This window comes from Neltuma alba, unplaced genomic scaffold (assembly GCF_004799145.2).
Source record: "Neltuma alba isolate B1F8T4 unplaced genomic scaffold, ASM479914v2 tig00011143_pilon, whole genome shotgun sequence".
NCBI classification, from domain to species: Eukaryota; Viridiplantae; Streptophyta; class Magnoliopsida; order Fabales; family Fabaceae; genus Neltuma; species Neltuma alba.
The window spans coordinates 66,944-92,605 of NW_021635878.1; the positions used below are offsets into that span (position 1 = coordinate 66,944).

Below are 25,662 nucleotides of genomic sequence, written 5' to 3' on the forward strand. Positions count from 1 at the left end.
TCATTAGTTTTAAACTTTCTTTTATTAGTGCAAATGTCTTTTAAGAATTTTGCATATTCAGGCACTTTCTTCAACAAATCCAGCAGAGGAATGTTAATTTCTACTTTACTAAAGAAATCTAAAACTTCTTTATTTTGCTTTTCTTTTGCAACCTTCTGCCCAAACATAAAAGCTTTAGGAAAAGGTAGATCTTTCAAGCTTACCTCCTTACCTTGACTTCCCGGTTTATTGCTCTTGTGAGGATCTTCAACTTTCTCTTGCTCAATCTTCCCATTGTCCTGGTTAGGATCTGCAATTCTTGAAGAAGATTGCCTCAAGTCCTCTCTCAATGGTGTTTCATGGACGCCTTTATCATCCATAGTTGAAGGGCCGGCTTCAGTTGTGCAACCTTCAGTAGTTGCACTTCTACATCCGGTTTCTTTTCTTGCTTGCAGAAGTTGCTTCTCTCTTAAGCTTTCAGATTCCACACTTGGTGGTTTCTTTTCATGAGTAGAATTCCCTTTAGTGTAATGATCTTCATCCAAGTCAGATTCTTCATCATTCTCATTGAATGTCACCTTTCTTCCACTTCTCAAACTTATGGCATTCAATGACTTGGGATTAATCACAGTATTGGAAGGCAAAGCTCCACTTGTTTTTGCTTGAAGACTGCTGAAATTATCTGAAATTTGGGTAACAAAGTTAGCCAAGTTTGCTGTCTTAGTTTCCCATTGTTCAACCCTATTCTCTATAGCAGCCATTCTTGCATCAGATGCAGTGGTATGCTTATCAATTCTGTCCATTTGAGATGCCATAGCACTGAGATTAGCATTCATACTGTTCATGCTTTTCAACAAGAGGGACATGTCATCATTCCTTGAATTACCAACTTCTTGAGTAGTTTGGGAAGGAACCATAGCTTGTTCTGAATGTTGACGTTGCTGGAACCTATTCTGCATGAATCTCTCCTTGTTGTTCTCTCCTCCTCCCCATCTAAAATTGGGATGATCCTTCCATCCTTCGTTATAAGTGTTGGAGAAAGGGTTCCTTTGCTGATATTGACCGGCTCTTTGTTGATACATGGCTGACACTTCTTCAAATTGAGAAGGGCAAGATTCAGTACAATGCATCATAGAACCACAGGAGTCACAAGAGGGAGCTACCAAGGCTTGAGATGTTCCCATAGCACCACATTGTTTAGTTGACAAGAGTTGCTCCATCCTAGTCATTCTCTTGTCCATCCTTTCTGATAAGGCAGCAAATTGAGAGTCTAAGTTAGTAGGATTTGACCTTAAAATTTCATTGACAGATTGGTTATCCCTTGTGCTGAATTGCTGATTATTGTTGGCCATCTTCTCCAATAATTCCCAAGCATTGTGAGGAGTCAAATCAAATAGTGAACCATGGGCTGCAGCATCTATTGTGTTCTTGTGATGAGATAGCAAGCCCTCATAGAAATATTGAACTAGATTAGACTTGCTGATTTGATGATTTGGACATTTAGAAAGCATAGCTAGAAATCTTGTCCAATACTCATACAAGGTCTCTCTACTATCTTGTTGAACTCCATAGATTGCCTTCCTCAATTTAGATGTCCTTGATGCAGGAAAGTACTTCTCTAAAAAGGCCTTCTTAAGTTGCTCCCATGTAAGTGTTGTGAAGTGCTGAGGTAGACTTTGCAACCATTCTTTGGCATTTCCTTCTAATGTGAAGTGGAAAGCTCTCCTTAGCACATCTTCCAATTGAGCACCATGGGGCTTCATAGAGGAACAAACCGCATGCATATTCTGAAGGTGTCTATATGGATCATCCCCTGCAAGACCAAGGAATCTTGGTAAGGTATTAATCAAGGTACCTTTAAGTTCAAAATCAGCTTCAAAGTTATAAAAACCACATGGATCACAGTTCACACTTGAGTTATTAATTTCTCTAATGCTCCTATTCTCCTCATCTCTATTCAATTGAATATTAGCATTATGGAGAACATTTTCAGCTTGCCTTTCATTTTGAGGTCTATTTGTAGCATCACCTCTCTCAGTTTGGGCATTGTTATTATTTTGATCCATCACAAAATGATTGTCTATAAACCCTCCTAAAGTAGATTCAGATTCTGAGGAAGAACAAGATTCAACTTGAGGAAGAGAGTCACTCACTATAGGTTGCTTACTAGACTCAGCTATTTGTTTGGTTTTCTTGATTTGCCTAAGAGTTCTATTGATTTCCCAATCAAAAGGTAAAAGACCTTTATCCTGGGACATGCAACTAAAGAACACTAGAATAGACTAATAAAATAAATGTGAAAAAGCAATTAGACAAAAGACAGAAGTCAAAGAGAGAACAAAAAGCTAAGAAGGGATCAGGTGAAATCCGCCGCGGCCTCTGGTGCAATCCGCCGCGGCTCTTTTTGCAGGATTGATTCTGTGAAATCCGCCGCGGCTCCTGGTGCTATCCGCCGCGGCGCCTGGTACTGATAAACCAGATGGACGAATTCTGCAGCAGCTTCTGACACTGTTCACACCTTCACTCCTGCAAATTGAACCCCTTAACACAATGGTATTAGTTTGTCAACAAGAAAAATATCTCAAAAGCATAAAAACAACCAACCATCATTAGGTTAAATGGAAGAACAATTAAAAGGGAAAAGGTTGCTACAGCAAGGATTCAAACAATTCACAGCCTACTCAATTGTGTTAACTCCTTGACAACCTGTGGAATGAATTTAAAACACAGCAAAAAGGGAAACTACTTAACAACAAAGCACAAAAGTGAACATGCAGCACAACTCAAAAACACTAAAGCTACTTTTTCTGAAGTTTTGGGTTTTCAAACATGAAAATTTTCTTGGCACACCAGTGAATTGCTCAGAACCTCAACAAGTAAGGCTCCCCGGCAACGGCGCCAATTTGATAAACCTTGTCGCTAGGTAATCAAAGTTTTACTAGGGAAAATGCAGCAAGTGAGGCACTACCTAGGTCATTCTTCACAAGGAGCCTTAAGTTGTATTTCAATTCTTAACAATTCACTATTAATTATCAAATTACCAAGATGAGAGCTTTAGTTCAGAAAAAGAGAAATCAAAACAAGAAACAAATCTAATGAAAGGTAAATTGCAAATGAGATTCAGATGAGAGATAGTAGTTCCCCTAGCAATTTATCCAACCTTCCTTGTTCAATCTTATAATTTGGAGTCTCTTAGTGTCAATTAAATGGATAGATTCAGCTACTGCTCAAATCTCTCTTAACATAGATCAGAAACAACTATCTTACTAGATTCATTATTTTGATCTATGAGAAGGAAAATCAATTGACAAGAACACTTGAGAAGCAAGTTGCAATTCTCTAAGAATGACCACAACTGTGAATCATCAATATATTCAACCAAAATTCAGATTTACAGAACAACAGTCCAAGTAAAACGAATTAGATTTACAAATCAACAGAGAATCCTCTATTCAACTGAACTAAAGGACACAACTCACATCTGAATGTTCAATCAGATCTAAATTCCAAGAAACATAAATCTAATCACTCAATCTTCATTCTAATCACAATTGTTCAACTGAAACAAATGACTCTTAGAATAGAAGGTAGGAAATAGATCTGAAATGACTCCCTGTTTAGCTCCATGAACTCAGGTCAGCTTCATTGCTAGAAGAACTTGGAAATTCAGCTACTCATACTCTGGATTAGGGTAGAAACAGCAAGAATTGATGAAAGATCCATGGTTGATCGGTGGAAATTGATGGAATTGGACGAAAATGGAAGAGAGAAATGAGAGAGGGCGGAGAGAGCAAGAAAATCGCGTTGGAGGGAGAGTGAGCAACTGAAATCTGATCCCCCTTTGAAGCGCGCGACTTCAGCTTTTAAATCTGGAAATTTCGGTCATCCGCCGCGGCTCCTCCGTCAATCCGCCGCGGCTCCTGTCCTGTACGGCGTCGTTTTGATTAATGATCCTGAGCTTCATGAAAACCTCCGTCCGCCGTGGCGCCTTAGTCCATCCGCCGCGGCGCTTTTCACCGAGAGTACCTTGGAAATCCGCCGTGGCGCCTCCGTCAATCCGCCGCGGCGCCTCAGACAGAATGGCGAAAATGCTACTGAAACTTCCTGAAATTCATGCCAAAGCAGGGATCAAAAGTACACACAAATAAAATCATATAAAAACATGTAAAAACACTTGCAAAACCTCATAATTCTTCTCACCAACTCTTATACACAATGGAACCTAATTATGCCCAAAGTATGTAAATATAGATCGCAAAAGTATGTGTTTAGGGCTAGAAATGTATGTAAATAATGAGACTTATCACTGATGCATATCATAGTTGGGGGAACTTAAGGAAAGCATTCTTGGAGAAATACTTTTCGGCTTCAAGTACTTCATTAATGAGGAAGGAGATCTATTCTGCCAAGCAAGACTATGACGAATCTCTCTATGATTATTGGAATAGATTTCAGGACATGCTTTCAAGATGCCCACATCATCAAATTCCGGATGAATAACTGGTGTAGTATTTCTATGATGGGTTAAAGAACCAAGAGAAGGGTATGTTGGATGCTGTATCAGGAGGATCATTGATAGACTCCACTGCTGAGGAGGCTTGGGATGTGATTAAGAAGATGGCCCTGAATCATCAACAATATGGTGTGAGAGATACTAGAGGAGTGCATGAGGTGGGAGCTGCTTTGGTGCACAGTAGGAGAATGGACGCTTTGGAATCAAAAGTAGATTCTTTGGGAAGCAAAGTGACATCTCAATTGTCTTTGATCACTGCTGAATTGAAGAATATAAGTGTACATCGCCCATCTGCTCCTATGGACATTACAACACCTAGTTGTGAAACATGTGGATCAGTCATGCATATTTCTAGCGTTTGTCCAGATCGCTATGAGGAAGTGTCTGTAGTCTTCCAAGGCCGTCCAAATCAAAAGTGGGACCCCTACTCCAACACTTACAACGAGGGATGGAAGGCAAACCCTCGATTGGGCTGGAGGAATGATGATAGTAGACCTCCAAACAGATTTCAAAAGAGTGGAGGAGCTGGTCCATCTTCAACCCAGTTCCAAAACTAATCTCAAGCCCTAACCGTTCCACCAAAGGATGATACTAACCAACTCCTACATAATATGATGGCCTTAATGAAGGAAGAAAGGGCTGCTAACGCTACTCAGTTCAACTCCTTAGCCTCACTAATTCAACAAGACTCATCCAAGAATGATGCTAGATTCAGTGCTTTGGAAAAGAGGACGGAACAATGGGAAACTAAGTATGAGAACATCAACTCCTATGTAACTCAGTTGTCCAACAACATGAGTGAGCAACAAGTAAGGAGTAGTGGCATTATCCCCTCTAACATTGTTATCAATCTTAAGGGCTTGAATGCCATTACTCTTAGGAGTGGGAAGCAAGTGAATTTTAGAGAAGAGGAGGATGAAGCTATAGATGAGGAAATCTTGTGTGATGAGCTGCCACAAGCATCTTCAAAGGTCAAGAATTCTGAAAGCTCCAAAGAGATGAGGCTAAAGCTGAATGAAGCCCCAAAAGAATATGATAGCAAGAGTAAAGATGTGGAATCTGAGCCAAGCAATCATGGAGCCTCAAGCAAGGAAGGTAAGAAGGTAAACATCAATGAACTACTTTTTCCTCATGCTTATTTGAAAAATGTTAAAATGGGTAAGGAGAGGCAAGATCATGAGTTGCTTGAGACATTTAGGAAAGTAGAAGTGAATATACCCTTGCTTGACCTGATTAAAAAGATTCCTAAGTATGCTAAGGTCTTAAAAGAATTATGTACTCAAAAGAGGAGATTTAAACCAAATGAAAGAGTCTAATTACTCTCTAGTGTGTCTGCATTGTTTAAACCCTAAATTCCTGTAAAGTGTCAAGACCCTAGATCTTTCACTATCCCTTGCACTATAGGAAAGGTTACTATAAGGGGAGCCCTGTTAGATCTAGGTGCAGTCATTAATGTCATGCCTAAGTCCGTATACACCTCTCTAAGAGTCAAGACTCTTAAGTCTACTACTGTTGTGCTCCAACTAGCTGATAGGACTATTAGGTATCTTGAGGGCATTATTGAAGACATTTTAGTCCACCTATCCAGTCAGTGTACTTAGCCAGTTTATGGTCTCACCTACTATCAGACAGTGGGAAGCTTTAGAGCATGTGCTTCATTACTTGAAAGGGTCTCCAGGTCGTGGGATATTATACAAAAATCATGGTCATACAGATATTGAGTGCTTTTGTGATGCTGATCATGGTGGTTCAAAGGCCACAGAATTGGAATTTCCTTCATGTTGATTCCTAAATCTTGTAGTTGCTACTTTTACCATAGAATCTAGGCACAACAGCTAGTAGTGGCAACATATTCTGATTTTGTAGAGGATATTGCCATAGTATTTTGCTTTTTGCTTGACCACGAGACAAGGCATCCTCCCAGGAATTGATATTTTCCACTGGTACTCTTTCTATCTGTCTTATAACCTCCATGATCAGCATCCGAGTATCCCATTAAATATTATGCTCTTTTTTTCGGATACTAAATTCCTAAATTTTGTGTTTCGACAAGATATCTGAGGATTCTCTTGATGGCTTCAACATGTGATTCCTTAGGGGCTGATTGGTATCTTGCACACATTCCCACACCAAATTGAATATCTGGTCTGCTTGCTGTTAGGTAGAGTAATGACCCTATCATTCCTCTATACTTGGTAAGATTCACGTCTTTGGCCTTCTTGTATGTGCCAAGTGAGATAATGGAGCTTATAGGAGTCTTTACACTTTTAGCATTTTCTAATCAATATTTCTTTAGTAACTCCTTGAGATACTTTGTTTGGGACATAAATATGCCATTTCTCTTTTGCTTGATTTGTAATCCCAGAAAGAAGTTCAATTCTCCCATCATTGACATCTCGAACTCACCCTGCATTAACTTAGCAAACTCTTAATAGAGATCCTCATTAGTAGCTCCAAATATGATATCATCCATGTAAATTTGAACAATTAATAATTCCTTTCTACTTCTTTTGATGAAAAGTGTAGCATCTACTTTGTCTCTTTCAAAATCTTTTTCTATCATGAAATTGCTAAGCCATTCGTACCAAGCTCTAGGAGCTTGTTTTAAATCATATAAATCCTTTTTCAGTTTGTAAACGTGATTAGGAAAACTGAAGTCCTCAAAACTAGGAGGCTATTTGATGAAAACTTCTTCCAAAATATAACTCTTCAAAAATGTACTTTTAACATCCATTTGATATAATTTGAAATCTTTTATGCAAGCAAAGACTAAAAGTACTTGTATAGCTTCCAGTCTAGCTACTGGAGCATATGTTTCCTAATAATCAATACCTTCTTCCTGATTATAGTCTTTAGCTACTAGTCTGGCTTTGTTCTCAACGATTAGTTGGAGCAAAATGCAATCTAGCTTCCCCAAACAAATTTAATTACTAAATTAAATTAGACTATTACTAAAACTGTTAAATTAAATTAGAAAGAGAGAAAATCAGTCATAAAAACATAAGTGCCGCAATACATAAGAACAACACCAAAAACCTTATTAAGCCATCAGTCATAATCCCATAAGATAAGCAATAGACAATGGTGATCTTTGAAAGCTAAGAAATCAGTCTTTTATTTCACTTTTCCTTTTTAATTTTCTTTAGTAGCTTCATATAGCTAGATTTTAGAACTGAGTGGCTAGACACTCTTGTCTTGTCAACATCAATAGAGGAATCAATTGTACTTTTTTTTTTAAAATTTAGATAATACATTTGGAGAGCGAAGCAATTGAGATATCAGAAGATCATTGTCCTCACTTGTGATGCCACATGATGATGATATTGTTGGTTGCTGTGAAACAGAAGATTTAGTTATAGACTGCTCAAGAGTGATATTATGAGTTATGTTAAGGTAGCTTCCCAACATAATTGTGCACAGTAGTTTTAGCGTGTTAGATTGAAACATTTAGGAGCAAGATATAAATGGAGAATTATCTTTATACCTTAATGTTAGAGTGAGTAAACTTGTTTGGCAGCTTTCTATCAGTAGTGAACTGGGTTACCCCCATATTGCTATTTCAAAACTTGATGTTGTTTTTTTTAATTCTGAGCTTGATAGCATTTCTTTACCCATGCAGTTGCTTAGTTTTTCTTGAAAAGAACCTAGTTTTTTTTCCTGAAATGGAAACAAACAATGAGAATTTTATAATATGGCCAATGAGTTAGAAATTTAGTGAGTATGATTATGGAGTTAAACCTCTGCTAGTTTTTTCTTTAGCTCTTCAGCTGAGAAGCCAATGATATCATAAGCAAGACGATTGAACAATATAATCAAACATTTGTCCATTGAATCGGACATGTTGTAATGGACCTTAAAACTATGAATCAATATGACATAGTATTTCAGTCTAATTTTCATTTTTCATCAATGGGCTTCAAATAAATGAGGCACAAGTGTGTCTGGCATAAATAGAAAATAACAGAGAACTATGCTTGGGCTTAGTGATCAAAACGTCATCCTTACAACTTTTGCATTTAAGTTTGTCATTTTAGGGGTTTACTATCGCATGGGCATCCATCGTATGTCTAACCATAAGCAATCTAAACTTTTAGATGAAAACCTTGGTCACAACCTCATGTGCCTATTATCAAGGAGAGAATGGTATGAATAAATATTTCATGATGATAATTATATGCCTAAGGCATAATTAGGGGGGGAATTACATTTCAATATCACATAATTATGTGTTTAAGGACCAAACAGTTTACCTTCACTCCTTTAATATTTTACCCAAATAAAAGTAACTCCTTGATGGCAACATACCTCAGGTAGTCTCATATGAGCATCTAATCTAAATTTTAAAAAAACTTAACGGGACACTTATATGAATAGAGATATATTCTAACCTCATTAGTTTTGAAGAGTTCAGCCATAGGTATCCTTGTTAGAAAAATTAATAGGGACCCATTGTTAAGAAGTTGATTATCAGCATTTGTTAATTAAGAGAAACGTTGGCACTGTCCAGATGTTTTATCAAGACTAGCGATAACATGAATATAGATGATTAAGATTTTTTTCCCGCATAAACAAATGTAAATGAATAGCAATTATATAATGTGGAAGTAGATTTTTATGGAATGTAACCTTTGGAGCAGAATTTGAGCCTCTGCAATGTTAGGCTTGAACAAAACATCAGTAATATGACTATATGCTAATAATGACACACTTATATTATTATTGTTATTATTATTATTAAATAGTAAATAAAGCGTAAGGACATTGAAATTGAGAATGTCCTAAACGCAATTCTTTACATGTAGGCTTGTTTAGCCTGCCAAACCTAACCATCACAACAGTAAGGGGTTGGAGTTCATTACTCTTGTTGTTAAATGATTACATAAGTACTAAATAGCACCACATTCATTGTGCGCTCAGTACATATCACATTTGGCTACTTAAGTGAGGAGAAGAAAAATGAAAATAACTGGTGGTTAGAGAGTTAATTACAAATGTATCATAGTAAATCCAATGAGTAGTATGACACAATATGCCCCAACTCACTAGCTAAGTTCACCTCATGCATTGTATCAGAGAAAATCCACTACTTTAAGCATACTTCAAATTGTGATATTTTTATGTAATATTTAAATATTATCACTATACTATATTGATTAAGAATTTTATGTATCAAGTTATGAATTATGATCTTTTTAGTGTTTGACTGTTACACTACGTGAGTTGCACCTATAAATTAAACACCACGTGAGGGATCTCACATTTTTCAAATCTTCTTAAAAGGGAAAAATGAAAAATATTGTTGAGGTATACACATTAACAAAGACTTTACATAAGTTTTACATACCATTAGAAACAAATATGTATAAAAATGTGACATTTATACAAATAAATTGCAATATTGCTTGACTTAGTATGAACCGAGGCAAAAATTAGAAAAAAGTAATATTTAAATATTATCACTATAATATATATATGGATAAATTAAATTAAATGTACATGTAAAATGGAATAATTTAAAAAAAAATCTCTGGGAGTGGTTCTTACTCTTTGTCAACTAGAGTGAGGTTTAGTCTTTTAGAAGTTCCAAACTCATTCTTGTTGTCTTGCAAAGTGCTAAATCCTTGGAGAAAGTTCATCACATCTGCACACAAATTGTTTATCACATGATTGAGAAGAAAGTGAAAAGCTAACATTTAGATCTTAAACTAAATCCTCTAGTACTAACTAATGAACCCCTCATTCTTTGTGATGAAATCAGTAATATCTTTTATTGGTACAAAGTTATATGCCTCGTCAGGAATTGGCAAATCTGATTCTTCAAAGTATGTAGTAGAGTGAAATTTAAGCCTCCAAGAATATGCCATATGTCACATGTAACATCCTGACTTTTGGACCTAGAAGTACCAGAAATGGCTTAAATTGGATAGGCTACCAGACCCCTTTTAGCAGGGGTCCCAAAGATAAGAAAGGAAGTCAAAGCAGTTTCAGGGACTAAACTACAAAGTGAAAGTTTTTAGGGATTAAAGTGTAATCAAAGTTAGAGGCTCCAGTAAAGCATCAAAGGCCCAGAAAAAGAAAAGAGGTTAAATACAGGCCAAAGACTAAGTTAGAAGCCTTAAAGAGATGGTTTCATGAGGTTGAGCCTAAGCAGGGTAAAACCGTAAATTCAGAAAGTTACAGCCATCAGGAGTAAAAATAGAAAGCATAAAAAAAATTCCAAGAAAATCCCAAAAAATAGAAAATAATATTCCAAAACTCTTTTGTGAAGAGAAATGACAAAAATACCCCTGAGAAAACTTAAATGGAATTTATAAGGTTATGGTACACTACTTGAGGTAATTATTTAAAATAGCAAAAGACCTCAAAGATGTTTGCAAAAATGAGGTTAAATGGTTAAAAGGTTATACTAATTTATAAAATTAGTCCCATAACCAAAAGGCCAATGGAATAGTTTTAATAAATTAAAAAGCCGATTATGCTGATAAAAGGGTATTTTAGTAAATGATTTTTATGCAAGGCTTAAAGAAAATGTTATGGCTTGAGAAAATTTATATATGTTCTCTAGAATTAAAGAGAATTTATGGAGTAGACAGAAGAATTTTTGAAGCTCCAGAAGACCATTAAGAAAGTCAGATAAATGTGAGCCAAATGAATTAGGAGGAAACTTAAAGATTAACTTTTGATCCAATGGCTAGGGTTTAATCTCCTTTCTCCTCCACCAAATTATTGACACCTAGCACCTTCTAGAAGAATAATGTAAGGATGATGCGAGAACGTAATGCAATGATGATGCGAAAGTCTACTTGAACTTTCAAGTTTGCCCTTACCCTTTTTATTAGCTACCAAGGGCATTTTGCCAAAGTTTGGCTACAAATAGAGCCTCTCCCCCATCCATTTTCAGCCAAGACAAGATTAAAAGGGGAAACTCTTGCAAAATTGATTCTTGAATCATAATCAAGAGGAAGACATCACCTTTGATCATCTAAGCTTGGATCTAAGGTTAGTAAGTTGTTCCCTCTTGTTTCTGCTTTGTATTCTTGAGTTTAATGGTTGAAAAATATGAAATCCCCTAAGGGGAGGTGCTGGCTAAATTTATATAAGTTTAAGGGAGGATGATTTTGATGTTATATCTAGTTAAAACACAATGTCTCAAGGTTGTTTCAAGTAGTTTTGTGTTGATATGCGAAAGATTTCATGATTGTTTAAGGAAGGGTAGTGTTCGGCCAAGTCTGAATTTGCACCCTAGGATGTGATTTTGATGATTCTAAGGTTTCTAATGGGTTTAAAATGGAAAATGGTGTAGGATAAATCTAAAGAACAAGCATTGGAAGCATTGGAATTAAAGTTGAAATTTTTGGATTCCAAACCCCCTATTCGGCCAAGACTGATCTTTGGGGAAGGAGTTGGATTTTCATTAATCCAAGCTCATATTTGGATTTCTTGGGCAAAATTGTGTGGGATTGGTCTAAGGGAACAATTTTTACAAAGCTAAAACATCAATCCAAAATTTAGAGAAACAGTTGAGTTCAAGAGAGCCAGTCTTGAACCTTGTGTAGTCTCTTAATCCTAATAGATTGTGTGATCATTATGGTTATGTTTAAGACCTTAGAACATCAAGAGGATGTTTATTGATATTGACCAAGAGCTATTATGGTTGGCAAGTCAAGGGAGTCAAAGGAAAAGCAAGAGGAAAGCTTGAAGTACAAGGTAGTGAACTTACCTTTTTGTGCTTGATGCGATATGCTTATGTGTTGGTTTGTATTTGTTGATGTTTGAATGATGTTGTGACATGATATCATTATTGAAAATACTGTTTTAATATGTTTCCATGGCTATGCATTTTTATACCAAGCATAAAGCATGATGGCATGTCATTAGTTAACTTAAGTTTATAGAAAACTACATACCATACATTAGCATTCATCTTGTACATGTATGTGGTAATATTTGCTACTGAGATTCTCTCGAATCTCACCTCTCCCTAACCAACCATTTAGGTTAATCATTGATGGGCAATAATGGCATGAGAAGTAAGAAGAAGAAAGTAGAGAATTATTCATGTTAATGAATAAGATGGTTTATGAATATATAATTCTTCTATTTTGTAAATTATGTTTATGGATACCAATGATGCCATGTAATTAATTATAATGTTTATAGTATGAATGAAAGTGTATGGGCATAAAGGGAAAAGAGTAAGCCCATGTTACGTATGCCAAAGAAATAAAAAGAATTAAAGTAAAAAGTGGTTAAGGGATAAAACATAGGTTTTGGAGCAATTAGATTTGAGCTTCAATTTGACCTATCAAATGAACAATTAAGCCATGGATTTTGTCAAGGTTATAGTACACACCCCAAGCTTTAAAATGAGAGGTATACCACCTCAATTAGATGTGTATACAAGGAGATATGAATTCTCAAAATTAAGGCGCAGAATCTAAAAGTTCCAGAATTTACCAAATGAATAGTAACCTTTATTGATTAAACTATATGATTTGAGTGGAGATAAGTCTAGTTTGGTATTTTTTCCTTAAAGAGTATTGAAAGAACTTTCTGTAGAATTTTAGAACACTTCTATACAATTTTAATAGAATTAGTTATGATTTTTCAAATTTGGACCTAAAATCTGAAATTTAAATAGTGAATAGTAACTCGAGTAATTGTGTTGAAATTTTAAAATCTACGGGCTAGTGTCATGATTCGCTTAAATTATAACACTTAGGAATGCATACTCAGAGGGGTTAAAAAAGGTATGTTTTATCACATCTCTTTTATTATCTTATTATATAGCAATTGGAACCCCTTAAGGTCTGTACATAAGCCTTAAGTATGAAAAATTTAAATCTGAAATTTTTACTTTTGGTTTACTATTCACTGTTCACAGCATTTTGGGCCAACTTTAAAAATTCATAACTAAATGTCGAAAAAATCAAAATGAGGTGGTTCCAATTTCTATTTGAAGCTTATCATGATTTATTTAAAGAAAAAAAAATACTAATTGGCAGTATATATATATCTGAAATAGAGCCAGAAAACTTGACAAGTTGCATTGTTCATATGGTCAATTTTTGAATTTTCAGTATCTTAACCCAACTTCGGAAGGACATATCTCTGAGTACAAAACTCCAAATTTAGTGATCTACTACTTGTTTTAAAGCTAAAAATGAGATATATAAGTTTGCCAAATTTCAAGTCCAAATTCATTTGTTTGCTCATTATTTTATGTCTCACAAAATTATCACTGTTTAGGGTATTTTTATCCCCTAATCATGATTTTCTTGATTTTCTTCTTCTCTTTCCATGCACCATACCAATCAAGCACTCCATGATCAATGTTCTCAACATTAGGGCACATCATATACACATAAGTATAAGTCAACATTATCCAAAGCTCATTACTACATTGTGCTAAAGTTCATCAAAATATTACATAAGCTTTACATAATATCATAAATTCCTAAAGCTTTCTTAGCCCAACACTACCTCCTTGCCTTTTTCCATGGTTGGTCCATTCCCTATTTAATGCATAATTTAGCATAGGAGGGAATGAGATTTCATAGAAATCTCAGTAGTAATGAACTATAATCATCATGTTAATCAAGCAATACGCAATGTGATATGTCATAAAACTTCAAGACATCCTCAAGTCATATAAAATCATTTTACGCATTATATCAAGAGAGGAAACAATCATAATTTCACATTGGCATATTGTTATACATTTGACCAAAACATATCAAGAATCATAAAATCAACAATTGCAATAACATAAATTCCTCAGTTCAAGCAATCAACGTAACCATATTAAACAAGCAAGATAAACAATTAAATTATAATTTAATGCTACCTCTTAACCCTTGAAGCAATTCGGCCTCCTTAAGGGAGTTATGCTCTCCTTGAATTCTCTCCACAAAACCTATCAATTCAAGTGTAATTCCAAGCCACATTAACAATCATTCAACTTGAATGCAACACTTAACCTTAAACTTTCCTAATTCCCTCTTTTTCTTTGATTTTTAACATAATTAATCCTCCTTTGGTTCCAATAATCTCTTAATTCATTCCTACAGACTTTTTCATTTAGAATCCAAATATCAATTCAGATTTATGAAAATCAAACTCTTTCCTTCTCAACCATCCTTGGCTGAATAAGGGCTATATTTTTTCAAAATTTTTATTTTTTATTCCAATGATTTTAAGCACTTTTTCTTGGTATTTTCTTACACAAAAATACCTTTGAAACCCATTGGAACCATCAAAACACATCAAAACAATCTCGTACATCAAGAACTTACATTGGCCGAATTATGGCATAATGAACCCTACTTTGATTTTCTTTCAAAAATCAGTCTAAACACCACTCAAACATGATAATTCCAACTCATTTTCAAGGCTTCTATCCTTTCCTAATTCATATTCATATGGACTGAATTTATGGCAGCAAAACACCTCCAACAATGTTCAATTTTCTAACCAAAACAAGCTTTGATCTTAACCAAACCAAAACTCAAACATAGCTTGGTGAATCCTTAATTAAAGCTTGATGATTCCTTATCTAAAAGCACTCAAAAAGTTCAGGATTTGAAGCTCAAGAAAACGTTTTGACAACACCTCCCCTTGTTTTATCAATTTTCTACCTATTTTTAAGGATTTTGAGCGGGTATTTATAGGCAAAAATTTCTGTCATTTCCTCCCTATTTTGGATGACCAAAGTGCCACCTAAGAGGGGCACTTGGCTACCATGAAGTGCAAGAAACATTCAGATCAAGGCAAGTGTCTTTTTGCTAGAATATTCTAAGATAATTACATAAAAAATGGGTTTTATTTCAATTAAATTGAAGGGTTCAGAAACTGCACGAATTTGGTCTTCTTCCATGCCCAATGTGGGGCCCACACATGGTTTAAGATGGCCCAAAAAGATAGCCTACAAACCAAATCACAATCTCAGATCATTTTGAAACTTTATCAGTTACTATTCACTTGTAACATTCCATAATTTTTCTAGGCTTCCAAAAACTCATTTCTATCTTTATGAAAAATCCCCTTTTAATATAAGGATATGATCAGAAAATTTTCATAAATTTTCTCCACCTCTAACTATTTATTTTGAGTTTTTCCTGATTAGGTCTCTATCGGTAAGACTGCTGAAAATAAATTCTCTAAAATTAATTCCTATGTTTCCAAGGCCTGAAACTAATTTTATAAATTTAATCCAATATTTAGATAATTATTTCATATTTTTTTTAGAATTATTGAGGCCTCTAACTATTTAAAATAATTATTTTCCTCCAATTTTTCACTATTTTTTCTAAAAAACCTCTGTTTACGGGAAATTCCATAACAAGTTATTTTCATGATAATTTCACCTTTCGGGCCTCAAAGAAGATTCCAAAACATCTAATTCATCTTTTTACCATTTTTCAGGAGTTTACTAGTATTTTTCTCAAATCTTCCTGTTTTGCCCTTCCTAGACTAATAAATCCAAAAATGTCAACCTGGACCCTATCGAGGTTTCACATCAAAAGCTGTCTCATCCCTCTGTCTACTTTCTATATTAGCCCTCATCCTAATTTTTAACTCTCTATGTCTAGATGAAATTTTTTTAGGATGTGACACCATTACTTTGTATTGATCTCCATTATCAACAACCTTAAAGTTTTCAAAGTGGTATACTCCACGCTCTTTGGGTTCATTTTTATAACCCTCAAACAGTCCTCTTTGTGTTACAAAACCTTCTATCCTAGAACCCTGTACGAATTTTGTGGGGTCATTTAATAGTAGTAAACCTTAGATAATTAAGCAATGATAAACTCTAACTTACCTACTCATCCACAACAAGCAGGTCAATCTTCCAGGGAGCATATAGTGGAGTCTTCTTATAGGCAATCCACTTTCTGAGAACATGAGCAAATGTATCTTTACTGTCACTGATATCTTTGATGTGATCCTATGTAGCGCTAGTCATATTATGATGATGATCACCCACAAAAGCAATATAGGTGATGTGTTGTTTATTGAGCCCAAGTATGATTATTTGTTTTTTTTTTTTTTACAAACTGAACAAACTTCTACCCCTTTTTTACTACCTAATGAAGATCTGACTAAAATACTATTTCGAGATTTAGATAGTTGGATCTTAAGATTCTTCAATGATTTTCAATATGCTGAGGTTTTGACTGATTATTTTGTGCTTGAATGACTTACATGGACTAGAGTAAAAGTTTAACCAATGTAGTTTTCTTAGATTTGGAGTTTTGATGATTTTGGAGCTAGGGTTTATGATTCTTGAAGGTTTTTGATAATAGATGATAATGAAATGATTCAAAATGAGCTTTGAGGATTGGATTGTGTTAATATGAGTGAGAATTGGTGTTTAATTGGTTTAGAATGTTGATTTAAGTTGATTTTCATATTTGGATTTTTTTTCAAAATGAGCTTTGAGGTCATTGAACAAGACCTTCTAGTCAACAATACATCTAAGGACTGGGTTATTAACAAAGCATGATGGCATCATGTGATCCATGTAGTCGACCCCACCTAGTAGGATAAAGCTTGTTGTTGTTGTTGTTATATTTAGGCCTACCTTGTTCAAAACTTTTTCAGCCAATCAGGTGATTGTACTACTTCATGCTAGGGGTGTTCAACATGTCTAATTTGGTTAGCCTATCCCAGTCTCGGTCATATTTGGAATGAGATGGTCTCGTCCCAAAAATTTTTAGGATCAGACAAAAAATAATCCCAAGACTAAACGGGATTCAGGATAGGGGTGTCTCTTCGGAGAATATTTATTTTTTAAAAAATTAATTTATTTTTAAATACTTATATATGTTATGTTGTTTTTAAAAATAAACTCCAAATCCTTAATTTCATTCTTTCTAGAGCTCATTCCCCTCTCTCTAGTCACTACTCACACGCCCTCTTGCGTCTCCCTCATCAGTCCTCAATGATTGCTCACAAGTCGTGATACCCGCCTCTCCTTTGGCCTTATCGCCTCTCTTTCCTCAGCCTCACTGCTATCAAGTCGCCAGTCACTTGCAATCCTCATCAGTGGGTCCTCGCAAGTCGCTAGCAGTCCTTATCGATCACCGCTCTCAAGTCGCAGGTTCTTGCAATGCTTGGCTAGCAGTCCTTATCGATCAATGCTCTCAAGTCGCAGGTTCTTGCAATGCTTGGCCGGTCGCCTCTCCGTCCTCCTTTCTCTTCCATTAGAGAAGGAAGGTACAAATTAAACTAGTAAAGGGAGCACTTCGGATATATAGTCCTTGTTGTTCTGGGTCTGTGTTGATTTTAATGAATCTTGGATTATGAAACTTCTCTATTATTATATTTCTAATTAGGATCTGGAAAAATTGTTAGGTTTTCTTCTAATTGATCCTTTGGATGTCCGTTGGGTTGAGTGGTTCTTATTTCATTGATTTATTGTTCTAGAGTTGCTTTTTCCTTTGTGAGTGCTATGGAGCTGCTTCAAGAAAATTGGTTTTTCTTCATTTGGTTGATCTTTCCTGTCCTGCTACAAATTAGGTTGCTGTCTTGAATTGATTCCTAAAATGATATAATAAGCAATACAAGACTACAATTGGTGCTTATTTTCTTCACTTATAATGGGTAGTTTATTAAACTAGCCCATCTTCTTTCTTTTTACCATTCATTTTTTGCATCAACTTTTTACAAAAAAAAAAAAGAAGGAGTGGGATGTCTGTCCCGTCTCGGTTGGGATCGCAGTTTATTTTAATCCCATCTCGTCCTGTCCCGTGAGTTTCCCAACTTCGTGAATTAACTAACCTTTTTTTTCTCTGGTTAAAATGCACTGCCAAACTTTTAAGTTTGAAAAGGTAGCTTCAGCGTTGAACCAAAAAAAGAATTATTGAAGCCTTAAAATACCAGACGTCTAAATAAAAACATATTGTTAGCTCCAAAGGTTAATTTAATGGGAAAATGATAAAAAAAACTGAAAATTACTAAATGCCAAATAAGTAATGTCAACAAAAGTTTGTTCTCATTTACAAATTCAGTATTGTCAACACCAAATAAAGTGTTGTTATCAAACTTGATTTGAGATTTAGTAATTTCCAGCATTTTTTTTTATCATTTTTCCTAATTTAATTCTGGTAATAACATTTTTATATAACTAAATGTCTAGATCTCTAATATACTACTTCCGGTCCTTAATATAAGACCTTGTTTGATTTTTATTTTGATCCTAAATATAAGACTCCAATTCACTTTGTCTCTCATATTTATGTTTTTTTTTCCAAGGTAGTCCTTCTAATAATAATAGTTCTAACTAATACACTTGATTAGTAAGGATATTTTAGGAAAAACAGCATCTATTTGTTACAAATAACTAACTTAACATTTTTCGTTAATCTCCTCAAATTAGTCAACTAGACCTTATAATTAGGATCAAGGTAGTATTATATTTCTAGAAGAGTTGCTTTTTTATATTGCTGGACCCAATGGTTAATTTAATTTTGGTAATAGTCGGCAAAAAAAATTAATTCCGATAATAATATTTTTAAAATAACAAGAGCGGCTTGATTGCGCACATCCAAATTTCTTAATTATTAGATGTGGCACTTCTTTCTTTAATATTCTTCTGACAATTTTCTCTATTCTTCCTATCTGAATCTCATGTACATAATTTATTTTTCTCTCTCTACCTTCCATTTTTTAATCTTCTTTTTTGCCTTTTTTTTTCCTTTGTTCTTTTTTTTCCTCTTTTATTTGATTGTTTTTCTCTGCCCTTGATATCATGTCAAATTTTTCATATTACTTATTAATTACTAGGAGTGAATTTCTGTTCTTTTAATACCAAAAGCCCTTCATATCAATTCAAAAGCACATTTCATGCCCATCGTAATAATGAGCATAGGGTGCTCGACTTAATTTGGGCTATCCATATCAAATTTTTATATGCTTTAGATTAAATTTCATTTTTTTTTACATGTTTTTATTAATTTTTAATTTTAATGGATATAGAATTTAAAATAAAAATAATCTTATAATTTACACTTATAAAATAATAAACTTACTATTAAAAAATTACATATTAAAAATTTTAAATCTCAACTACTCATATTAAATTTTGAATGCTAGATTACACTACAATAATAAGTGCACATTGTTTATCACTAGCCATGAGCAGCTGCACTGAGGACCCATCATTGTCTTCGCCATACATAGCATAATAGAAATCACTTGATCATTTTCCGTGCGATTGACCTCATCGCTTGTGGGTGAACCAACCCACGCCTCACCTAATAGTCAGACACGTAATATATTTCCGCTCCCCTCCCCCTTTAGTCTTTTTAATTTCATTTTTATTCAATTAAATGTAAATAATAAATTTATTTCTATCATTTCAAATACGACCTCCAATAAGATAAGAAGTAGATAATTAATCTAAGGAGTTTGAAAAAATTAATTAAATTAATTATTTGGGACAAATGTGCATTGACTTTCTTAGATTACTTTTATTTAATCATATAAATTGAAATTGTACTTGGGGTGAAAATATCTTATAATCAATAGGAATGTTTTTCAAAATACATTATAAATTTAAAAAATAAAATGAATTAAAATTTTATATTTAAAATTTTTAATTAGTTTTTATATTTAGTATAACACGCAGTAACATAATCGGCCTTTGGTCATCCGCACTGTGCAAAAGAAAATTTAATAGAACTCCGCTAAATATCGCGCACATACATTGCATTGATGCAGAGCTAGATTGTGCATTTGCGGCAACTGGAGATGAAAGAGGCGGTAGTTCTGTTTCCCCAAATGCAGTGGGGACACTTGGTTCCCATAGTAGAGCTAAGCAAGCTTATACTGTCCCTCCGACCTTCTCTTTCAATCACCATCCTCCTCCCTTCACCACCCAACCCCTCTATTGCCGATTATGTCGCCGCCATCTCTACCTCCGTTGATCCTCACATCGTCTTCGAACAACTCCCTCCCGTGTCTCCTCCTCTTCCTTCTACGCCGCCTAAGGAAATCTTGGAGATTCTTCGCCTTAACAGCCCCAATCTCCACCAAGCTCTTATTTCCATCTCTAAAACTCATGCCATTATCGCATTTATTGTAGATTTCTTTGCTTCTGAAGCTATCTCTGTTTCTCTTCAACTCAACATTCCTACCTATTACTTCTTCACCACTAGTGCCAGCAACCTCGTTACCTTCCTCTACCTCCCAACCATCCACCGGACCACCGATAAGAGCCTCAAAGAAATCGATACCCATCTCAATATTCCTGGCCTTCCACCGATAGCCGGCGAGGACATGCCTGAACCAGTGCTTGAACGGAATGATTTCGCTTACGAAGAATTCTTGAAATGCTCGGTTCTAGCACGCAAAACAGCTGGTATTATTGTTAACACATTTGAAGCTCTGGAAGACAAGTATCTCGGGGCAATTTTTGATGGGTTTTGTATACTGGATGGTCCAACGCCGCCCATTTATCCGGTGGGTCCTTTGATTTCTCGTGATAAAGGAAAAGTTGCAGAGCATGAATGTCTTAAGTGGCTAGATTCACAGCCTCAGAGAAGCGTCGTGTTTTTGTCTTTCGGGAGTTTGGGATTGTTTTCAAGAGAGCAATTGCATGAAATAGCTCGTGGATTAGAGGGGAGTGGCCAGAGATTCTTGTGGGTAGTGAGGAATCCACCGTCGGAAAAAACCCAGAGTGTCGCAGTATCGTCGCAGGTTGACCCAGATCTGGTTTTCTTGCTTCCGGAGGGTTTCATGGATCGGACAAGAGGAAGAGGTATGGTGGTGAAGAAATGGGCACCGCAGGTTGAGGTACTGAATCACGGGTCGGTGGGCGGGTTCGTGACCCACTGCGGGTGGAACTCGGTGTTGGAGGCGCTGGTCGCTGGGGTGCCGATGGTGGCGTGGCCCCTGTACGCGGAACAGAGGTTTAACAGGGTGATGATGGTGGTGGAAATGAAGATTGCGTTGTGGATGCGCGAGTCGTCGTCGTCGGAGGGTGGATGGGTTGAGGCGGTGGAAGTGGAAGAGCGAGTCACTGAGTTGATGGAATCGGAGAAAGGTCAGTTGGTTAGGAAGCGAGTTGAGGCTTTGAATGATGGAGCTGAAGCTGCGTCGAGAGACGGAGGGACTTCGCGAGTTGCGTTAGCTAAACTTAATTTCATAAAATCCCACGTATTTTAGTGTTGTTTGGTTCTTTTTCAATTGTCTACTTTGATTTTAGGGGTAAAATGGTGGACCAAGTAGAGTATTAGTTGTCTAGTTAAACATTTGGTCGGACTTCGGTTTATTAGTAAAATCAATAAAATTGAAAGAAATCGTGGATTATATTTTACATTTTAATAATATATTTAAAATTTTATTTTAAACAATATAATTGTTATATTCAAATAATGAAAAGGGAAAATGCCAGAAAAATGCACCTCCAACTCCAAAAGCCCAAAAACGTCCGCCGAATTTCAGTAATCCCGTTTTGGTACCAGCAGACCATTTTGGGATTATTTTCTTAGACAAAAAAGACCAAACCGCCCTCACCCATTACAAAGCGTGGGCACCACATGGGCACCACAATAAGCCGCACACCGAAGGAAGATAGGCGGGAAGGAAAGGAGAGAAACGTGCGCGTTCCAGCAGGTCGAAGGTAACGAAAACGTGGTGGTTCGAAAGGGTAAGTGTTTTTTTGGAATCATATGACTGTTTCATCCTCCATGCATGACTGTTGCGGTCTGTTTTTTCATTTTGGTGGTCATGCGTTCTGTATGTGGCGTTGAGGGTTTAGAGTAGGTAAGGGGCGGCATTACGTAAGGCATACGTTCTTCATATTGGGGTGTTGGTTTTTTCTTTTTTAGGTGTGAGAATGGTCATCAATCTGAACAAATGAGTTGATTACTGTTAGATAAGGTTAGGGTTCTGGCCAAGTTAGTTTTGTCAGCTTAAGAGGGAGACGATGCTACAGCAATCGTAAGTTGATTCATCTGGAGGTATTGGTTGTTGTTTTTAACTTGTGGGAATGGAACGTATGAGTCGGGTAGTGAGTGATAGAGTTAGCTTAGTCTGGGACGGTGTTTATAATGATCTGTTTTTTGGGATAGCAGATGGTAGCTGAGGGAAATTGGAAGAAGCGCTGCGATGATCACGTATATAAGTAGGCTGAATATCCATAGTAATGAGGTTGTGAAGGGTGTTGTTAATAGTTAAAGTGGAGTTGTGAAACGATATATTGAAGTTGTTAACTTTGAAAGTAGTTGTGTTGGGTTTATGAAATATCCTTTTTACAGAAATGACATTGTGATGAAATATTTTCCTTGTTTGTTGCAGGGTATAATGCAGAATGAGTTGCAATATTGGGTCAACATATTCAAAGACACTTGCGTTGATTTTTCATCTTGGTGGAAACTTTGTTAATAATGTTGAAGGTGAAATGAGATACAATGGTGGGAGTGTGAGAGTTAGAACGATAAAACAGGGGATAAGATATGAAGAGTTGAGGTTAATGATATTGGAATGGTTTGATATAGATGTTAATATTTGTGACATGAAATATACAGTGAGCCTCGATGATAAGGCATTAGTAGATTTGGTTGATGATAGTGAAGTTGATAATCTTTTTCAGTATAATGACACTAGTGCACATGTGTATCTAGCATTGAAGGAGAGTACACCGGAAGTAATGGATGATCCACAAATGTGAGACTTGTTTTTTTATGGTTATTTTAGTTGTTATTTGTTATATTGTTGTTGTGAATTTGCTAACAAAAGTTGTAATTATGCATGCAGCATTGACAACTACTTGGGATTGTCACAACAAATGTGTTTTTTGTCAAGTAGGGAGAATAATATGGACGGAACAGTTTGTGATGAAAATGGGGGTGACTGTGTAAGAGAAGGCGGTGGGGGATGTCATGTGAGGCTAGTAAGTACAGTAGAGATTGCACCAACACCAATGCCCGAGATGAATGCTGTGAAGTGGAAGGAATTGTTGTTAGGAAAGAAGCAAACTTTTGCAAATGCCACAGAATTCAGAAAGGCAGTATATAAGTTTAGTATTGCAGAAAACTTCGAGTACAAATATGTCAAAAATTGTGAGGAATGTGTGCATGTGAAATGCAAAGTTGAAGGTTGTCCTTGACGGATAATAGCAAGAGTAGCTGCGAAGAGAAGTCCTTTCCTTGTTGTAACTCGACTCAGTAATGAACATGTGCATAATGCCCAAGAGATGATGCAAGTTACACATGGTAGAAGAGCAGCCTTGACATCATCAATTATCATTGAGGAGGTAAGGGATCACACTGAAAAGCGTCCAAATGAAATAAGGAGGACCTGGGCAAGGGATTATGGTGTGAAGTTGACATATAAGCAAGCATATAGGGCTAAGGAAAAAGCATTAGAGGAAATACAAGGGAGGCCTGAACAGTCATACATGTTGATACCATGGATATGTCAACGATTGAAGGAAACCGATGAGAAGACGGTAGCTGAATGGGTAGCAACTGTTAACAATATATTTGAGCGTGTTTTCATAGCATATGGTTGTTGCATAGAGGGTTTTTTGTCTGGGGCAAGACATATACTGTACATAGATGGAACACATTTGAGTGGACCATATAGGGGAACACTGCTATCAGCCTCAGCATATGACGCGGACAATGAATTGTTACCATTCGCGTATGCTATTGTGAAAGGAGAGACTTATGAGGAGTGGGCATGGTTCTTAAACATGATAAAACAGATAGTTGGTGCAATCCAATTAATTATTGTGTCAGATCGTCACAATGCAATAATAGGAGCTGTTGGAGCAATATTTGGAGGTGACCGTCATGCATACTGTTATAGACATGTGAAGGAAAATTTCAGCTCTGAAATGAATAAATTATACAGAGGTAGGAGGAGAACTAGTGGTATTAGTAAGGAAGTTGGATTAAAGTTGCTTGATGACATTGCATATGCAAGGGTTAACGTTGAGTTTGATAAGGCAATGACAAGGATGGGAAATTTCAGTCCTCAGTTACTTCAGTGGCTTAACAATCATGGTGATATTCATAAGTGGGCAATGAGCAAGTTTGCATATAAACGGTGGGATAACATAACAACGAACATTGCTGAGTCATTCAATGCTTGGATTGTAAAGGAAAGGCAGCATAATGTTGCCCAACTTATTCATGAACATCGTGAGAAGGTTGCAAGGAAGATGTTCGCAGCAAGTGTGGCAATGAGGAACTGGAGAAATGGTGTGGGTCCAAACATTGATGGAAAAGTGATGGAAAATGTGGCTAGATCGATTCATATGCATGGTGAACCTTATGGAGGTGGCAGGGTCTGTGTACATACTTCGCGTGGAGCCTTATATGTCAATGTTCAGTCACATGAATGCACTTGTGCTGCATGGCAAATGACAGGGATTCCGTGTCCACACGCTTGTGCTGCAATAAGGGTGGTTCATGCAAATGTGTATGATTTTGTGGAGGACTGTTATAAAATAACATCCCAAGAGAAGATTTATGGGAACACCATGATTCCAGTAGTGACAATTGACAGGCCTAATCCTAATGATTATATGCTGCAAAATATAGGAAACCAAGTGTGGCTATACCCACCTACAACTAGTAGACCTTCGGGAAGGCCAAGAATTAGGAGGCGGGAATCCCAATTCCAAAACAGGAAGATTTACCACTGTGGACAGTGTCATGAACCTGGGCATAGTAAAAGAACATGCAGAAATCCAAACCCAAGTTAAAATTGGTAGTCCACGTGTGGGTTTATTTTGTAAAGGTTATTTTTTGTTGTGGCTTGTAAATATTTTGCAACTCTTCATATTTTTTTGGATGAAGGGTTGTGTCATGTGGTAAGTCGACATCGTAAGTCACACATAGTCAGTGAAATGTGTATTTTGATGTCAGTGACAAGAAAACATTAAGTGGGGATGAAATATTAATGTTAGCCTGTCACTGATTGTAAGTACTGTCAGGAAGGATCTGGTTATAGGAAAATACCTATATTGAAGTTGTTATTTCCTTTAACTGTGTTGTTAACAATGACAGAAGTTGCAAGACGAGTCCCCTTATTATTCATGTTTGATATTGTTGCCTTATGTTTTATGTTTTTAAGTATGATCATCGTATATGAACTTCATTTGAACTGAGTTAAAAATATGGGTATTACTGATCATTTTGTTTTATGACAGTTGT

The 25,662-nt window shown here is 36.0% G+C and overlaps 2 protein-coding genes across 2 annotated transcripts; both read left to right on the forward strand.

The window, feature by feature from the left end:
• The first annotated feature begins 20,246 nt into the window (after positions 1 to 20,246).
• Positions 20,247 to 23,606, forward strand: LOC114761870 (UDP-glycosyltransferase 88A1-like). Its single transcript, XM_028951322.1, has 5 exons — positions 20,247 to 21,652; positions 22,573 to 22,614; positions 22,796 to 22,877; positions 23,026 to 23,164; positions 23,255 to 23,606. Exons 1-5 carry the CDS (start codon positions 20,276 to 20,278, stop codon positions 23,604 to 23,606), a joined length of 1,992 nt encoding a protein of 663 aa, XP_028807155.1. The 5' UTR covers positions 20,247 to 20,275.
• Positions 23,607 to 23,693: 87 nt separating this feature from the next.
• Positions 23,694 to 25,211, forward strand: LOC114761871 (uncharacterized). The gene has a single exon (XM_028951323.1). The coding sequence runs from the start codon at positions 23,694 to 23,696 to the stop codon at positions 25,209 to 25,211; it is 1,518 nt and encodes a 505-aa protein (XP_028807156.1).
• The last annotated feature ends 451 nt before the right edge of the window (positions 25,212 to 25,662 follow it).

Coding starts and splice junctions, on each gene's coding strand:
- LOC114761870 (XM_028951322.1), top strand. CDS start 20,276: ATGCAGTGGGGACACTTGGTTCCCATAGTAGAGCTAAGCAAGCTTATA. Junction 22,615..22,795: donor AGAAGCGCTGCGATGATCAC/GTATATAAGTAG, acceptor TGTTTGTTGCAG/GGTATAATGCAGAATGAGTT. Junction 22,878..23,025: donor TTCATCTTGGTGGAAACTTT/GTTAATAATGTT, acceptor TGAAATATACAG/TGAGCCTCGATGATAAGGCA.
- LOC114761871 (XM_028951323.1), top strand. CDS start 23,694: ATGATGCAAGTTACACATGGTAGAAGAGCAGCCTTGACATCATCAATT.